Genomic DNA, 14,798 nt, shown 5'->3' on the forward strand with positions numbered 1-14,798 from the left:
TATTTTATTTTAGGGTTGTTGTTTTTTTTATTTGTTTTTGATTATTAAGTTTGTTAACATATTATAGTCAGTTTACAATAAAAATAGTCACGCATAACTCAAATCTCTATTTTATCCATTCTGTAACAATAACGATACTGATAAAAAACTCTTGCATACAAAGATCAACAGCAAAATCGACACATATAAATAGGCATATGATTACTCCAGAACATATCCAATCAAATATAAAGTATTTTCAAGAAAATGATATTGAAAACGATAATGATTACCAACTGTTGATGCAACAGAAACACGTTATGGAACAGAAATTGATGGAAAGGAACTATTATCACAAGAATTTCCAACTTTTGTATTCTCTTGTTGAAAAATCAAGAAACTATCAAGAGTTCGTCGACATTCTAGTCAATAATAAGACCCTACTGAAAGAAATATTCACTTTGGAAGGACAACTTAGAAGATCTCATCATCTGATAAATTCTGATAATGTGGAAATAGACTGGCTGCATAAATTTGGCATCGACATAATGGAATATATAGTGAAGGATCCAAAACTTTTTTCTCTGTATAACAATGGTTTACTTTAATACTTTTCAAGAAGGAATTGCTCAAAATACACAAATTCAACCTAAAGTACCCTGGTATACCTCATTCCATCCATTGAACACATAAATGGACAGAATGAAAAAAATGACAGCTAGTAATAAGTGCCCCATTCCTCCATATGCATATTATCAATATCAAATTAATAGATTCCCAATACTGAAGGACATTCTTATCCTAGAGATACTACAATCTTACCAAATCAAGTAGTTTTTTTGACTTGGTAGGCCTTAATAACATACCTATTAAATGGTTGTGATATATAACTTTTAAATAATGAATATAATGAATCCCTAATAACTTTGAACATCAATTCAGTGCGCAATTTGACCTTTGTTGTGTTGTACAACACAACAAAGGTCAAATGACATTGTGATCGTTAGTGTCATTTTGAGTTGACGTGTTAGGGTAATCTGACCTTCAACATCAAAATGAAAGCAACTTCGAAAGAGGTTCATTTCCTTCAAGTAATATATATCATTGCTAATAAACAAATTCTAAACTTTACTACCTTGCATTGCATTATAGTCCCATTGCATTGAGACAATCGATGTTTTAAGAGGCCACTTACAATATTAAATGGTAGCCAATTTATCCGTTGCAAAAGTGCTCAATGGATTACTGTCCAAAAATACACCAACAGTGATCTATGCTAAACCTTTAAAACGTTCAATTAAGGTAGCCACTGCTTTATTGTCTTTTTCCTTCTTTGGCTATGGTATATCGTTTGCCAGCTGGTCATGGGAATCATCGTTATCACGTTTAAGAGACTTGAAACAAAGAGATGAGATAGCTAAAGGGTCTACGTGGGAGAAAGTGAAATTCTATGCTTCCACGTTATCGCCTTTTATTCTGCCCATCTTACCACTTACTATCTCAGTGGGGGCTCTCTTGGTGAGATCAAGAGTTGTATCTAAAGTTACTTATTACCCCCCAATTACAGCTGGTTCGAAGCCACTAGTTGAATTTACTCGTAATAGCTTGCTATTAAGTAGACCTGTGGTGACCAAAAGACTGGTACCTTCGATTAATACGGTAGGCAAAACTAAGATATTTACCGGGGAAGGTACAAATGGAGCAGAAAATAAAAGTTCTTATATATTTTACCTCACTGACAAGAATCCATTAGTCGAACATTTTTGGGATAAGATATTCATTTTCCAGAGATCTGGGTCATTCTTTATGGACGATCCAAGAACTTTTGATGCTTTATTTGGAGGTGATTCAATCAAGTCATTAGATTCTTTAAAAAGGAGTAAACAACTAAGTAATGTAACTAATAACAGGACCGATACATATCAACAAGAAGAAAAAGAAGCTGAAGACAACAAAAGACTCTTGAGTAAACTATCAGAGAAGCAGTTGCAAAGAGCAAAAATACATTCCAACTCGGCTAAGAGCATTGTACAGAATATTAATTCCAACCATAAAAAAATCATTAATATATTTTGGAGGACAGCAATAGAACTCTGACTATTGATATTTACAAAAATCCTAACAACGTTAGGAGATAGTCAAAAAATAATGCATATGAGAAATATAGACCAGTTTTAATGTTGCTGGTGAAATATTTCCAACAGTCTGCTGGATTGTTAAGATCGACATTTTTAATCATTGTAAATACTCTATAAGCAAATATGGCTAATCCACCAATGAACCCAGGACCTAAAATAAGACCTGCGTTTATGCCTGCAATTGTAAATAAAGAAAATTGTGCAGTAGCTAAAACTGTTGAAATCTTTTTAGTATTCTTACCCCAAGCCAATGCCGTTGATTTAATACCGGCTTTGACGTCAAATGCTTTATCTTGATGAGCATATATGGTGTCATATATCATGCACCATAAGAAACTACCCGTGTACAAGGGAAGCATGGTGGACCAGTCCATTATACCCATCGCTGGGAAACCCAGTAGAGCAGCCCAATTAAAACAAGCACTTAGTGCGATCTGTGGGTAATAAGTAAACCTTTTAAATAGTGGATATGTGAACACAATTGGTAAGGATGCAAGACCCATCCACCAGCATTGTGCTGGTAATTGCGCTAAAACACCCATACCAACAACTGTTTGAGCAACTAAGAATATGGAGGCATTCTTGGTAGAAACCCTTTTTGAAGCAATTGGCCTTTCGACTGATCGGATCACTTTATCATCCAAATTTTTATCCCATATATCATTAATTGTACAACCAGCACCTCTCATTACTAGAGATCCTAACCCAAACAGCCCCAGCATCCAGACAGTCGCACCCAAAGATGCGGAGGTCTGGATTGCAGCCATGGTTATTGCCCATGTACCAGGTAAATACAGTAACCAGGTTCCTACTGGTTTTTCCAATCTCATTAATTCAGCATAAGGGATCCATTTCTGGGGTAGTTTCGACACAAATGGTCCCAGATTCTCAAGTCTATCTTTTCTTGCATTCTTCAACTCGTCTTCAGTGAATACAGGCTTATCCTCGGGAACCTTTGCACTGGAGTACCCTCTGAATTGACCTCTCGTAAATAAACTTCCGTTAACTTCACAAAATGACTTACAGCTAACAACACTCTTCTTAATGAACTGGCTGCCATTGAACGAGGAGACCATTGGTCTCGTAAATAAGCATCGAGATATATACATTACCAATTGATTACACTAAGGACTCTAAACTCTTGGACACTGCGTTTAACTGTTCTACTATATATTATTTCAAGCTCCAACTTTATAAGCAAACTTTAGGAAGACAATTGATGGCAACAGACCTTTAACTACCGATACACAAGTATGTTCAAGAGCATACGAGCTTCGAAAACTTTTGTTACTCTGACTTCAGCTCAAAATATCGATACTCAAGTTTCTTCGAGAATGTGTTTTATCGGTTTGGAAGATCTTGAAGCGATGCCTCGAAACTTGAAAGATGTCTTTTATCGCAGACCTTCAAGAACCTTGAATTGTAAAAGAAATGTTTTGAAAAAATTTTGAAGACTTGAACACCATTAAGATGACTGTAAGCATGGTCGATTGTTATATAAGAAGATGAGTTATCAACTATCGTTGATATATTGGTAAGGTTTTCTTTCAATTGGTGGCTTTGCTTTTGAGATTCCAGCATAGCGCATATATTGGGATTAAACTGATATAAATAAATACAATACATAGACAGAGACACCTCCACAACATTAAGAGAAACATGACTCTACACGTTGCTTCTGCCACTGCTCCTGTTAATATTGCTACCTTGAAGTACTGGGGTAAGAGAGACAAGGATTTGAACTTGCCTACTAATTCTTCTATTTCAGTAACATTGTCTCAAGATGATTTAAGAACTTTGACCTCTGTTGCATGTGGTCCAGAATTACAAGAAGATAAGTTATGGTTAAACGGTAAGGAGGAATCTCTAGGTAGTGAAAGAACTCAAAACTGTTTGAAGGATTTGAGGGACTTGAGGGCTAAGATGGAAGCCTCTGACTCCAGCATGCCAACTATGTCTCAATGGAAATTGCATATTGTTTCAGAAAATAACTTCCCAACTGCTGCTGGTTTAGCTTCGTCTGCTGCAGGGTTTGCTGCTTTGGTTGTTGCCATCACAAAGGTCTTCCAATTGAAAGAGGATTACTCTGAAATCTCAAAGATTGCTAGAAAGGGTTCCGGTTCTGCTTGTAGATCTTTATTCGGTGGTTATGTTGCTTGGGAAATGGGGCAATCTATTGATGGTTCCGATTCCAAAGCTGTTCCAGTTAGCACTAAAGAGGACTGGCCAAATATGAAGGCTGCTGTCTTAGTTGTCAGTGATGTCAAGAAGGACACGCCATCAACTAGCGGAATGCAATTGACTGTCAAGACCTCTGATTTATTCCAAGAAAGAATTAAGAACGTTGTTCCAAAGAGATTCGAGGAAATGAAGAAGTCTATTGTTGAAAAAGATTTTGCAACTTTTGCTGACTTAACTATGAAAGACTCAAACAGTTTCCACGCAACTTGTCTAGACTCCTACCCACCAATTTTCTACATGAATGATACTTCAAGAAAAATTATTAGATTAGTTCACAACATTAATGCTTTTTACAATGAAACAATTGTTGCTTACACTTACGATGCTGGTCCAAACGCTGTTCTGTATTATTTAGAAGAAAATGAGGAAAAATTATTTGCCTTTATTTACAAGTACTTCAATAAAGTCAGTGGTTGGGACACTAAATACAATGCTTCTGAGTTACAAAATTTCCTAAAGAAATTCGATGCAGTTGAAGAAAAGTTAAATTTCCAAACTGATGAGGATATTTACAAGGGTGTCTCTAGAGTCATTTTGACTAGAGTTGGTGATGGTCCACAATCAACTGATCAATGTTTGATTAACAAGGAAACCGGTTTACCAAATTAACTCCAATTGACTACAAATTCATTTCTGAACTATTAATAACTTAACATTACTGTAATAAATATATAAACACAAATTCATATAAGCCCACTTGCTAATAAATGTTCGTTTAAGAACTAAAAGAAAACACTTTTTTGGATTAAGGCAATAATCTCATATAAGGTAATTATAAAATGATATAATATTTATAATTAAGCCTAAAGTATGTTTTAGTTTTTAAATGATATTATATTAATAATAATATTTATATATGTATATATACAATTGAAATAATTCCAATTAAATATGGATTTTTTTCAATGATTCGTTTGCTTTATGACTAAAGTATTATCAGTTTTCTGATTAATGTATGGATTGGAGTATATGGTTCGTAAACTTGGATGGTAAATTATTCATTAATGTATTTTTAATTGTTTCACATTTTATCAGAATCTGCAATTTTACGATATTTCCAAATTCTAGCTTTACAATCACCACTACCAGTAGCAAATACACCGTATTCTGTGCCTAATGGGTGACCATTAGCAACAGCAACAGAGATAACAGAATTTCTGTGACCTTGTAGCATCAATAATGGATTACCTGATTTGGTATCCCAGAACAAGACACCACGGTCCTTAGAACCCGATAAAATATATTCATCACCTTGTGTAGTAGCCACGGATAAAACAAAATCTTTGTGACCAGTGTACGTAACTTCACAGGTACCCGGGACGTTTGGTTTGAGGTCTTTGTTGTTAGCATCATTTAGATTCCATAGTTTTACAGATCTATCTAAAGAACCGGATACAACATTGTTACCATCTCTAGTAAATACAACACTGTAGACTGAATCTTTGTGACCAGTTCCTAATTCGTTTTCTGAGTCTAACCTTTCGACTAAGAAACCCGTTTCTGAATCCCAAACACGTACAGCACGGTCTAAAGAACCGGCAGCAATGTATTTACCATCCTCTGGAGAAACAGCAACGGTAGTGACACCGTCTTCAATAGATAAAGTTAAAGAACATTGACCAGTACGTAAATCCCAGATTCTAACGGTACGATCGCCGGAACCAGAAACCAATTTCTCACCGGATGGGAAGTAGTCTAGAGAGTAAATATCTTGTTCATGGCCTTGTAATACCATAATTATCTTCTTTTGAGCAATATCCCAGATTCTGATTAATCTATCTTCAGCACCAGTAGCTAGAAATTTACCATCTGGTGAGAAACAGACAGAACGAATGTATAAATCAGAAGAAGTAGTTGCGGAAGTAGAGTAAGTTGTAGTGTCGTTATTTTCTTCACCTCCTTCGGAATCCTTTGAGTTTTGGCCCGGAGTGATGTGTGAAGCTGAATCGTCTGAGAGTCTAGCAATCAATTCACCAGAGGCTACGTTGTAAACTTGAGTAGTCTTGTTACAACCTGTAGCTAGGAATTTCCCGTCGTTGCTGAATCTAACGCAGCAGACAACGGAGGTGTGGTCCAAGGACTTGTGTAACTCGACGTCGATGTTTCTTGGCAAAGCTGGATTATACAAGATGTAGTAGTCATCGGTTTGTTTTTTTAAGCCTGCAGGGATAGTCTGAGAGTCCAAGTCCAGCAAGAAAGGAGGAATTGGTTTTGTATGGTTTGCGCGCTGGTCGTAAGGTACTAAATAGTGGCTTTCCTTTGTAGCAGACGTTGCCTTTGCTTCCTTTGCGGGGGCTGGCGCTTCTGTTTTTTTGTCTTCTGTCTTTGATGCGATAGCTGGAACTGGAACGGGAGCCGCTTCTTGCTTTGGTTCGACAGGGACAGCTGGGACGGCAGCTGAGGCAGCAGCAGCTGATGCTGCTGGTAGCGGAGCTGCTGGCTTCTCGACGGCAGCGATAATTGGAGCAGCAGGAGCAACCGGAGCAGCAACTGGAGCAGGTTTGGCTGGAGCGACGCTAGCTGGCGCTGTAGCTGGAGAGCCGGCAAACTCAGATTGCGCCGGCTGGGTCAAAGCTGGAGCCGGAGCGGCCACAACCGGAGGGGCTTGTGGTTGGCCCGCTGCCGCAACTGAGATGCTCCCGGGTGGGAACGGCAAGGTCTGGGCACCGCTGCTTGGCAACTGCGACTGCTGCAAGTGTGCTGGAACGAGCTGCGGCATGGAGCCCACTGGAGCCTGGTAAGGCTGTTGGATGTGCTGTGGGAACACAGCGTTCGCCGTGTTTGGGGAGCCTTGCTGTTGCTGCTGGTGTTGTTGCTGCTGCAGCTGCTGTTGCTGGGAATGGTGCGCGCTCAAGGACGAGAGCTGTAGGCCTCGCTGGTCAAGCTCGATCTTCAGTCTGTTGATCTCCTCTTCGTAGGCATCTTTCATTTTCCTATGCGTGAGCTCTAGCTCGTAGACGGTGTTTCTGATCTGCTGCATCTCTGCCAGTTGCTGGTTGACTTTGGAGTCGTAGTCCTTCTGGTTCTGCAGACGATACGAGTTGGCCTCCTGGGAGACCTGTGCGAACTCCTGTCTGACCGCCTCCAGCAGGTCGTTAACTTTGTTCGGTGGGGCTGACATGGGGGTGGGGTACAGTAGCGTGTATGTGTGAGCGAGTGTGTTTGGTGGCGCGTATGGGGGAAGTGTAGAGTCGATATGTAGCTCAGCACAGGGCAGCTTCTTTATATGCGGCGGTAGGTATCGTATGCGAGGTAGGGGAGCGTGATAACGGGGTACAGCAGCACAGATCTGGTGTCCTGTGCCCGTTCAATGCAACACGTAGTGGCGTTCGATCAACCCATTATTCTCGATGTTTGTTTTTCACACTCTGACCTTTGTTGTTTTGTTACTAGAAGGAATTGGAAAAAATTGCAAGGCGGTAGATGGCACACAACTGGTGCCAAAGCGCATTTCGTGCAAAACAACAAAACACACCGCCAGCGCCCGGGCGGCAGCGACAGCGGCGGCGGCCAGCGGGGGGCCGCCGCCGCGAATTAAGGGGCGTGCGGGTAATGCAGCATGCACCACGTGAGACGCACGTGGTGTCACGTGACCCTTACCATCGTCACGTTGTTACCACGTGACGGTCCTTTCCGCCCGGGTAAGTGTCTGTTGGTGGCGGCACCTAGCCGCGTGCCGCCACAGCCAAGAAACCCGAGGTTCGAGCAACAGCAGCCATGGCCCACACACCCCCAATGGCAAACGACTCTGGGAGGCACTGTCCCCACCACGGTCGACCATCCCAGTAGCGATCGATGCCACCGATAGGCACTGGCTCGGCAGTGCATCATCTGGCGTTATAAGCAGTTGCTGGTGCAAGCACCAGCAACTGCTCAAACACTCTTTGTGGTTCCCATCGCAACCCCTGCCAACTGGACCCAGCGCACCCCCCGATGGCTAACACGTTGGAACAATACAAGAAACTGATAGGCGAGCGTCTGGATAATGCGGACTTGCTCGTCTCGAAGCTGGTGCTCGAGAACTCGCTGCTGAAACAGCAACTCGAGTCGAAGGACGAGCAACTCAAGCTTCTCAACGGCAGACTCGAGCATCTGGCCGCGCAAGAGCAGAGGCATGCCTCTGCTCTGCAGGATGCAAACGAGGCCACCGAGATCGTCAAGGACCTATTTGAGCACATGTGCGGCGTGCGCTTGCACAAATCGTATGAGGACGACACGGGTCTGTGGTTCGATACTTCCCAGGGTTCGTCAAAGGGCGTTATGGACTACAAACTGGGCTTCGTGAAGGCACAGGCCTCGGATTCTGCGGGCTCCGCAGACTCGAGCACGAGCGCTGGGGGCACCCAGGTCATATACGTGCCTCTCTTGAAACAACGGTCCGCTGAGGAACTCAAGAAACTTCAGGAACAGCTTCCGGATTACATGTTCGACACTTTGAGCTTTCCCCTGGCCTCGTTGAACCAATTCTACACAAAACTCACAAGAAGTCTCAACAAGCACGAGTGACGTGCTGCTTCGCAAGCCCTATACAGGTACATATAAACTTTGCATTTCAATAGGTAGATATTTAATATATACGCGTTACAAACGACCTGGCATACTTCTATTCTATTCCCCAAGTCTTTTGGTTTTATTCCTTCAGGATTAAGTTCCCCGATTCGTCGACTATTAGTCTTTTCAATAGCTCCTTCTTGGCGTCTTTGTCTTTGAGCGTCTTCATGATCTTGTATAATGACTCGCCCTTGGTCAGTGTGAATTTTGGTTTGGCCTCAGGCTTCTTGGCCTCAGTCTTCTTGGCCTCGGGCTTCTTGGCCTCAGCTTTCTTCACCTCAGTCTTCTTGCCACCCTTCTTCTTGCCCTGGTATAAAGCCTTCTGGTACTTTTCATCCTCCGTTATGCATTCTGTGTGCTTTTGGTAACTGTACCCGTCATCAAACGTGGTCGAACAGTCGATGCATGTATAATAGGCATTTGGGCAACGGTAGTAATGCTTTTCGGTGTTCTTTTTAGGAACAGTGTCGTTACAGACCTCACAATTGAAAGTAACCATGTTTTTGACCTCTTATGCCTCTCTGCTCTCCGCTAAGTCTCAACATCACTACCTCAACCTCTCCAGATATATCACATTCTTTAATACACATTGCATCTCATCGCAAAATTTTTCAACCGCTCACGATCCCACAGTGTTATGTGCGAAAACAGAACACTGCGCCAGAGATGCACACTCTGACACAGATACTGGCACACTTGATGCAAAGTGCAAGGGAAACACTGTCCATTGGATTGATGGTTGCCATGTAGACTTCATAAGTGTATTCAAAATGGCAATTAGAAACAAACCTCAACAAAAAATGAACGGTCTCATGGGTGTTTCTCTTCGTGCATCCAGAGCAGAAACAAGATATAAGAAATTGTTTACCGTCAGTGTTACTAATTGATAGGAGGTTATTTGCACTGTGTATACCCAGCACCTGTTGTTTATAGCTACAATAAGTCGACTCCCAAGGACATTGATTGCGCTGAATTTAACATTTTTATCTTGTTACCCGTTCACCATAAACCTGCGACAAACCTGAAACATCGCTGACGACAGAGCTGCGACACACTCCAAACGTCTTTAAATAGAAGAGCATGTTTATAATACTCCAAACGTTCATGATACAACTATGGTTCTGGCAGTGTGTTCAAATGATCCGTTTGTAATTGATGAATGAAATGTATATAAGTGGGACATGTATCAGCAATGATCTTGGAATGGAGGGTTCTATTAAATTATATTCATATTGGATCTCATATGAACAACAAGCTATAATTACACACTTATAATCCATATGGCAAAATTACAGCTAACAAAACAGTCATTTCTATGTGCCTTGCTGCTTACCCAGTTTGCGACTGCTTCGCAAACGGACTATTCGGTCAGATACTCAAATAACACTGTCAATGAAAGCGATACATTCTCAGCTCTAAGTACTGCTGCGAATGAGGACTCGGTTTACTCTTCTGGCGACACTAGTTCCTTACTGGGTGATTATTCATCTAGTATTACGTCAAGTGATATCCGTATTCCTAGTGCTAGTTTGAGTGATACAGGTACCAGCACCCATGAAGTATATAATGAATCAAGGTTGGATTATGACACAGAATTATCGAAAGAATCTTCCCAGATTGCTTTTACCTCAAGTTATTTGGACTCCACATTAATTTCAACAAGTAGTCAAAATATTGCGACATCCATTGCTACCTCACATTATGAATATGATGAGTCGAGCACTATTCAGCAAGAAAAAAGTATCTCTATAGGTGAAATTGATAGCACTCAAGAATCTGAAACTATAACTCAGAAAGAAATTCACCAATCTAGCTATTTAATGGATAGTAGTTTAAGTACACTAACAACAGAGAACTTGGAAGACAGCGAGTCAGCAAAACCAAATGATAGTACCCATGAATTGGAAACTAATACCTTCAAGAGTTACGGACAGTCATCTATAGAAATCACTGATTCTCCATCGACTAGCCAAGTTCAAAACTATTCTGTTGAAAGTTCTAAAGAAAACAGTTCAACCAATGAATATGAAAGCAGCTCCAATCTTTACTCAACCTTAAGTAAGTCTAGTTATAATTATGAAACAACATTCACTACATCTAGTGATAGCTACGATATTGATATGACCAGATCCAGTAATGATTATGATGTTATAGTTTCCACAACTAGTGATTATAACAGTCAGATGACGATTTCTGCTAATGAATATAGTGATGACTCGATTACATCAACTATTACTTTAGCTACTGAACATACCCTATCTAGTGATGATTATACCTCTGAAGTGGAAACGTCTAATATCGAGTTCAGTGAGAAATTGTCTATTGACAGTAACTATAATTTTACCATTACTACAATTACCACACAGGAATCTGCTACATCGATAAGGTATGATGAAAATAGTTCAGCAATTACTATCACCTCAGTTTATCCAACGACTATAACCTCTACCATCTGTGATTTGTGCACCGAGAAACCCTTATCCTCAACCGCAGGTAAAGTCACAACCATTTACTATACAAGCTCGAGTCAAGATACTACTATAAGTAGTAATACTGATTCTTACCAGTTAACTACTATTCAAATAACGACTAGTAACAGCGATGATATCGAATATACTACGGAATCAATCGCACTCGTTTCAACGTCAACAACCTGGATTGATGAAACTCAAATTGTTTATACCACTTGGTGTCCTCTTTCGTCACAATCCGTAACTCCTATAAATTCTACTAGTTATTTGGATGCACCACCTTCTGATTTAGAGTTTAATACAACCAGCGGTTCCTATTTATTATCAACAGTAGCTACAGATGTTGATAGTACATATACTACATTGATTTCGTTGACTGATGAATCTTTTTCTTCCAGTTCTTCTACATCGGAAGAAAGTTCAATATCAGAAACTACTTTATCGTCGTCCGAACACTATTCTTCTGAAGATTTAGTATTAACATCTTCAACAGTCACTTCCCAATTTTCGTTAAGTTCCAAGCCTTTCATAGCATCTATCAGTTCATTAACTGTATCCCCACTAAGTGAAAGCAGTATGTCTCTTACAACTAGTAATATTACACTAACCGATTCACCATCAACTTTAGATAAAACTGCTATCTCTTCCTATTATCATTCGGTTGAATCGATTAGTTACACGTTACCAAGCTCAGAATTAGAAACTTCCTCAGTTATAAGCACTACGACATATGATAAAGAGACTGCAAACACTGGTAAAGACATTACAAATAAAACGAGTGCCTTAGTCAAATCATCAACTGAATTGGTACCAACATCACAAGAAGTTTATTCCATTCAACCAGAAAGTTTTTCGGAAGAAGTTGTTACATCACTTTCCATAACTGTTATTACTTCAACTATTGAAGTCTGTAGTAACGATATATGTACAAAGTCATTAGATTTCATTACTAGCACTAGTATCGTAATGATTTCCTCCGATCATTCGATTTCTACAACTCCGACTCTAACTCAACAAATTAGTTCAAGCTCCATTCCAATATCTATAAGCTCTATATATACAGAGCCATCCTTTAATGAAACTACGACACGTTCACCTACTACAATTGTTGAAATTTGTACCGAAGAAACTTGTATTGATAGCAGCGATGAAACCGACTCTTCAGCTGAGGCTACTTCTTCCTCGACAACCGTTTCTTCTTATGTGGTTAAATGGACCTCTTCAACTATTACCACTACAATAAGTGGTATTAAGACCATTTACACTACCTACTGCCCATTGACTGACATAAGTAGTTCCACTTCTTCATCCACGATTACATCCCAACCTACTATCAGGTCTGCTTCAATTTTAATATCATCAACTTCTACGTCGGTTTCTACTTCCAAGTGGACCTCTTCAACTATCACTACAACAATTAGTGGCGTTAAAACTGTTTACACAACCTACTGTCCATTAACTGATACAGACAGCTCTGCTTCTTCATCTGCAATTACATCCCAACCTACTTCTACACCCTCCACATTCACAGCGCATTCCACTACCACATCCAACTCTGCTACTACATCTGTATCATCCACATTGTCTCCATCCACTACTACGTCACCAGCTGCTTCCAAGTGGGCCTCTTCTACTATCACTACAACAATTAGTGGTATCAGGACCATTTACACTACCTATTGCCCATTAACTGAAATAAGTAGTTCTATTTTTACATACAGCACCACATCCCAGTCTGTTATTCTATCCTCCTCAGCTACCGCTACCTCACTTTCTGCTTCCAAGTGGATTTCTTCAACTATTACCACTACAGTAAGTGGTATGGAGACGATTTATACAACATACTGTCCATTTACTGATGTTAGTAGTTCTCCTACAATTGCTTCAACTATCGAAGTTCCTTCGTCCACAACTGTTTCTACAATTATATCATCTTCCTCATATCTACCAGTCTCTCCATCTACTGTCACTTCTCCATCGAATACAGCTTTAAATCCTGCTACAACTAACACATCTGGTACTGAAACGACAGTAACTTCTTACATAACTTCTACTTCCAAGTTAACTTCATCCACCGATATAAATGTGACACGTTCCGGAGTTGATTATTCAACAAACGAAAATCTTCCATTTTCAACAGAAACAAGTACTTCTAGTATTATTGTTGAAACTCCAGTATCAAAAACCTTAGCTGCAATTACTGACTCTTCTTTAACTACGGTGAGCATTTTACAACAGACTTCTAACTCTCACTATGGAACATCTACAACATCTGGGATTCAGGATTATAATGGCAGTGCATCTTCATTGAAAATTAGTAATTTTATAATTGCATTATTATCCCTATTCATGTTAATTTGAGAGGTATAGTTATAAAACGATAGCATCTTGGAATTCTAAACCAGGTAAAATATGTACATTAACTTTATATAATAACTCTATTTTAAATGGGTAGCAGCATTATAATAAATATCAATTGAAAAATTATTTAATACTAATAGATTAATAACTTCATTTACCTCTCATAATTTCTGTATTAAATTCAGTGATAGAAACTTCTTCTGCAGAATCATCGTCATAATCATACCACTCGTTATCACCTTCTTCAAATTCAAATTCTAGAGTCTTTTTGTTGTTCAAATTAACCTTATATGGAACACTTGAAATATGAAATTTTGTAACTTCACAACCTCTACAGTCAAATTCTAATAGAACTGATTGATTACCTTTTATATTTTTTATTCCTTTCTTCTCTCTTTGTAACGCAATGGCTTCTAACTCTGAGGTATTCTGACTATTTTCAATGTTATAGAAAACATCTTCAAAAGTATTCATATTAACTGAACAATCTTTATCACAAAATTTACATTTCAAAATGAAAGAAGCTTCACCTTTACTACCAGGCATGTCATGTTTCTCAAAAGTATTAATACTAACAGCAGATTCGTGTTCTTCTCTACAATTGGTACAAACCAAATTGAACGAAAATTCAGCAGGAGAAGATGGATCATTCTTAACTGAGATAGATCTGATGTTCTCAGAAAACAGCGCTTCAGCAACTAGATACAGCATATGGACTAATATTTATCTGCAATTCTTTAAAAAAAATGGTCTTATGAAAAGATTTAGTAATCGCAATTCAACTAGAACTTTAAGTTTTATTTGACTTGAACTGCAACAAATAATCAATCACTATTGAAATATAGTTGGGCACTATAATTGTGCTTTGATTTTACACTTGATTACTGTTCCTTGTATTCATTCATAAGTTGAAATATCGACGTAAAAACCTTTTAAGCTGTGCTGTTTTTAAATTCGCGGGTTAAGAATTTAAGATCTCGACTTAATTAACAAAACCTAAATCTGACTGCCAAATGTTGTTTAAAAAGGGAAAATAGATAATAGTTCTGGATAACTG

The 14,798-nt window shown here is 39.3% G+C and overlaps 9 protein-coding genes across 9 annotated transcripts; 5 read left to right on the forward strand and 4 right to left on the reverse strand.

Annotated features, from left to right (window-relative positions):
- Positions 1-197: 197 nt before the first annotated feature.
- On the forward strand, positions 198-587 carry AHC2 (Ahc2p; the record flags this gene model as incomplete). Its single annotated transcript, XM_003688157.1, has 1 exon — positions 198-587. One exon carries the CDS (start codon positions 198-200, stop codon positions 585-587), a length of 390 nt encoding a protein of 129 aa, XP_003688205.1.
- Positions 588-1,182: 595 nt separating this feature from the next.
- MRX15 (Mrx15p) lies at positions 1,183-2,076 on the forward strand (the record flags this gene model as incomplete). The annotated part of the gene is made up of 1 exon (XM_003688158.1): positions 1,183-2,076. The coding sequence occupies one exon, from the start codon at positions 1,183-1,185 to the stop codon at positions 2,074-2,076; it is 894 nt and encodes a 297-aa protein (XP_003688206.1).
- A 10-nt stretch (positions 2,077-2,086) lies between these two features.
- On the reverse strand, positions 2,087-3,193 carry COQ2 (4-hydroxybenzoate octaprenyltransferase; the record flags this gene model as incomplete). The annotated part of the gene is made up of 1 exon (XM_003688159.1): positions 2,087-3,193. The coding sequence occupies one exon, from the start codon at positions 3,191-3,193 to the stop codon at positions 2,087-2,089; it is 1,107 nt and encodes a 368-aa protein (XP_003688207.1).
- A 583-nt stretch (positions 3,194-3,776) lies between these two features.
- On the forward strand, positions 3,777-4,967 carry MVD1 (diphosphomevalonate decarboxylase MVD1; the record flags this gene model as incomplete). Its single annotated transcript, XM_003688160.1, has 1 exon — positions 3,777-4,967. The coding sequence occupies one exon, from the start codon at positions 3,777-3,779 to the stop codon at positions 4,965-4,967; it is 1,191 nt and encodes a 396-aa protein (XP_003688208.1).
- A 412-nt stretch (positions 4,968-5,379) lies between these two features.
- TUP1 (chromatin-silencing transcriptional regulator TUP1) lies at positions 5,380-7,479 on the reverse strand (the record flags this gene model as incomplete). Its single annotated transcript, XM_003688161.1, has 1 exon — positions 5,380-7,479. The coding sequence occupies one exon, from the start codon at positions 7,477-7,479 to the stop codon at positions 5,380-5,382; it is 2,100 nt and encodes a 699-aa protein (XP_003688209.1).
- Positions 7,480-8,291: 812 nt separating this feature from the next.
- CSM1 (Csm1p) lies at positions 8,292-8,864 on the forward strand (the record flags this gene model as incomplete). Its single annotated transcript, XM_003688162.1, has 1 exon — positions 8,292-8,864. The coding sequence occupies one exon, from the start codon at positions 8,292-8,294 to the stop codon at positions 8,862-8,864; it is 573 nt and encodes a 190-aa protein (XP_003688210.1).
- A 124-nt stretch (positions 8,865-8,988) lies between these two features.
- On the reverse strand, positions 8,989-9,408 carry TPHA0M02030 (uncharacterized protein; the record flags this gene model as incomplete). The annotated part of the gene is made up of 1 exon (XM_003688163.1): positions 8,989-9,408. One exon carries the CDS (start codon positions 9,406-9,408, stop codon positions 8,989-8,991), a length of 420 nt encoding a protein of 139 aa, XP_003688211.1.
- Positions 9,409-10,189: 781 nt separating this feature from the next.
- On the forward strand, positions 10,190-13,741 carry TPHA0M02040 (uncharacterized protein; the record flags this gene model as incomplete). Its single annotated transcript, XM_003688164.1, has 1 exon — positions 10,190-13,741. The coding sequence occupies one exon, from the start codon at positions 10,190-10,192 to the stop codon at positions 13,739-13,741; it is 3,552 nt and encodes a 1,183-aa protein (XP_003688212.1).
- A 150-nt stretch (positions 13,742-13,891) lies between these two features.
- TPHA0M02050 (uncharacterized protein) lies at positions 13,892-14,452 on the reverse strand (the record flags this gene model as incomplete). Its single annotated transcript, XM_003688165.1, has 1 exon — positions 13,892-14,452. The coding sequence occupies one exon, from the start codon at positions 14,450-14,452 to the stop codon at positions 13,892-13,894; it is 561 nt and encodes a 186-aa protein (XP_003688213.1).
- Between the last annotated feature and the right edge of the window lie 346 nt (positions 14,453-14,798).

The sequence above is a fragment of the Tetrapisispora phaffii genome, chromosome 13 (assembly GCF_000236905.1).
Source record: "Tetrapisispora phaffii CBS 4417 chromosome 13, complete genome".
NCBI lineage: Eukaryota > Fungi > Ascomycota > Saccharomycetes > Saccharomycetales > Saccharomycetaceae > Tetrapisispora > Tetrapisispora phaffii.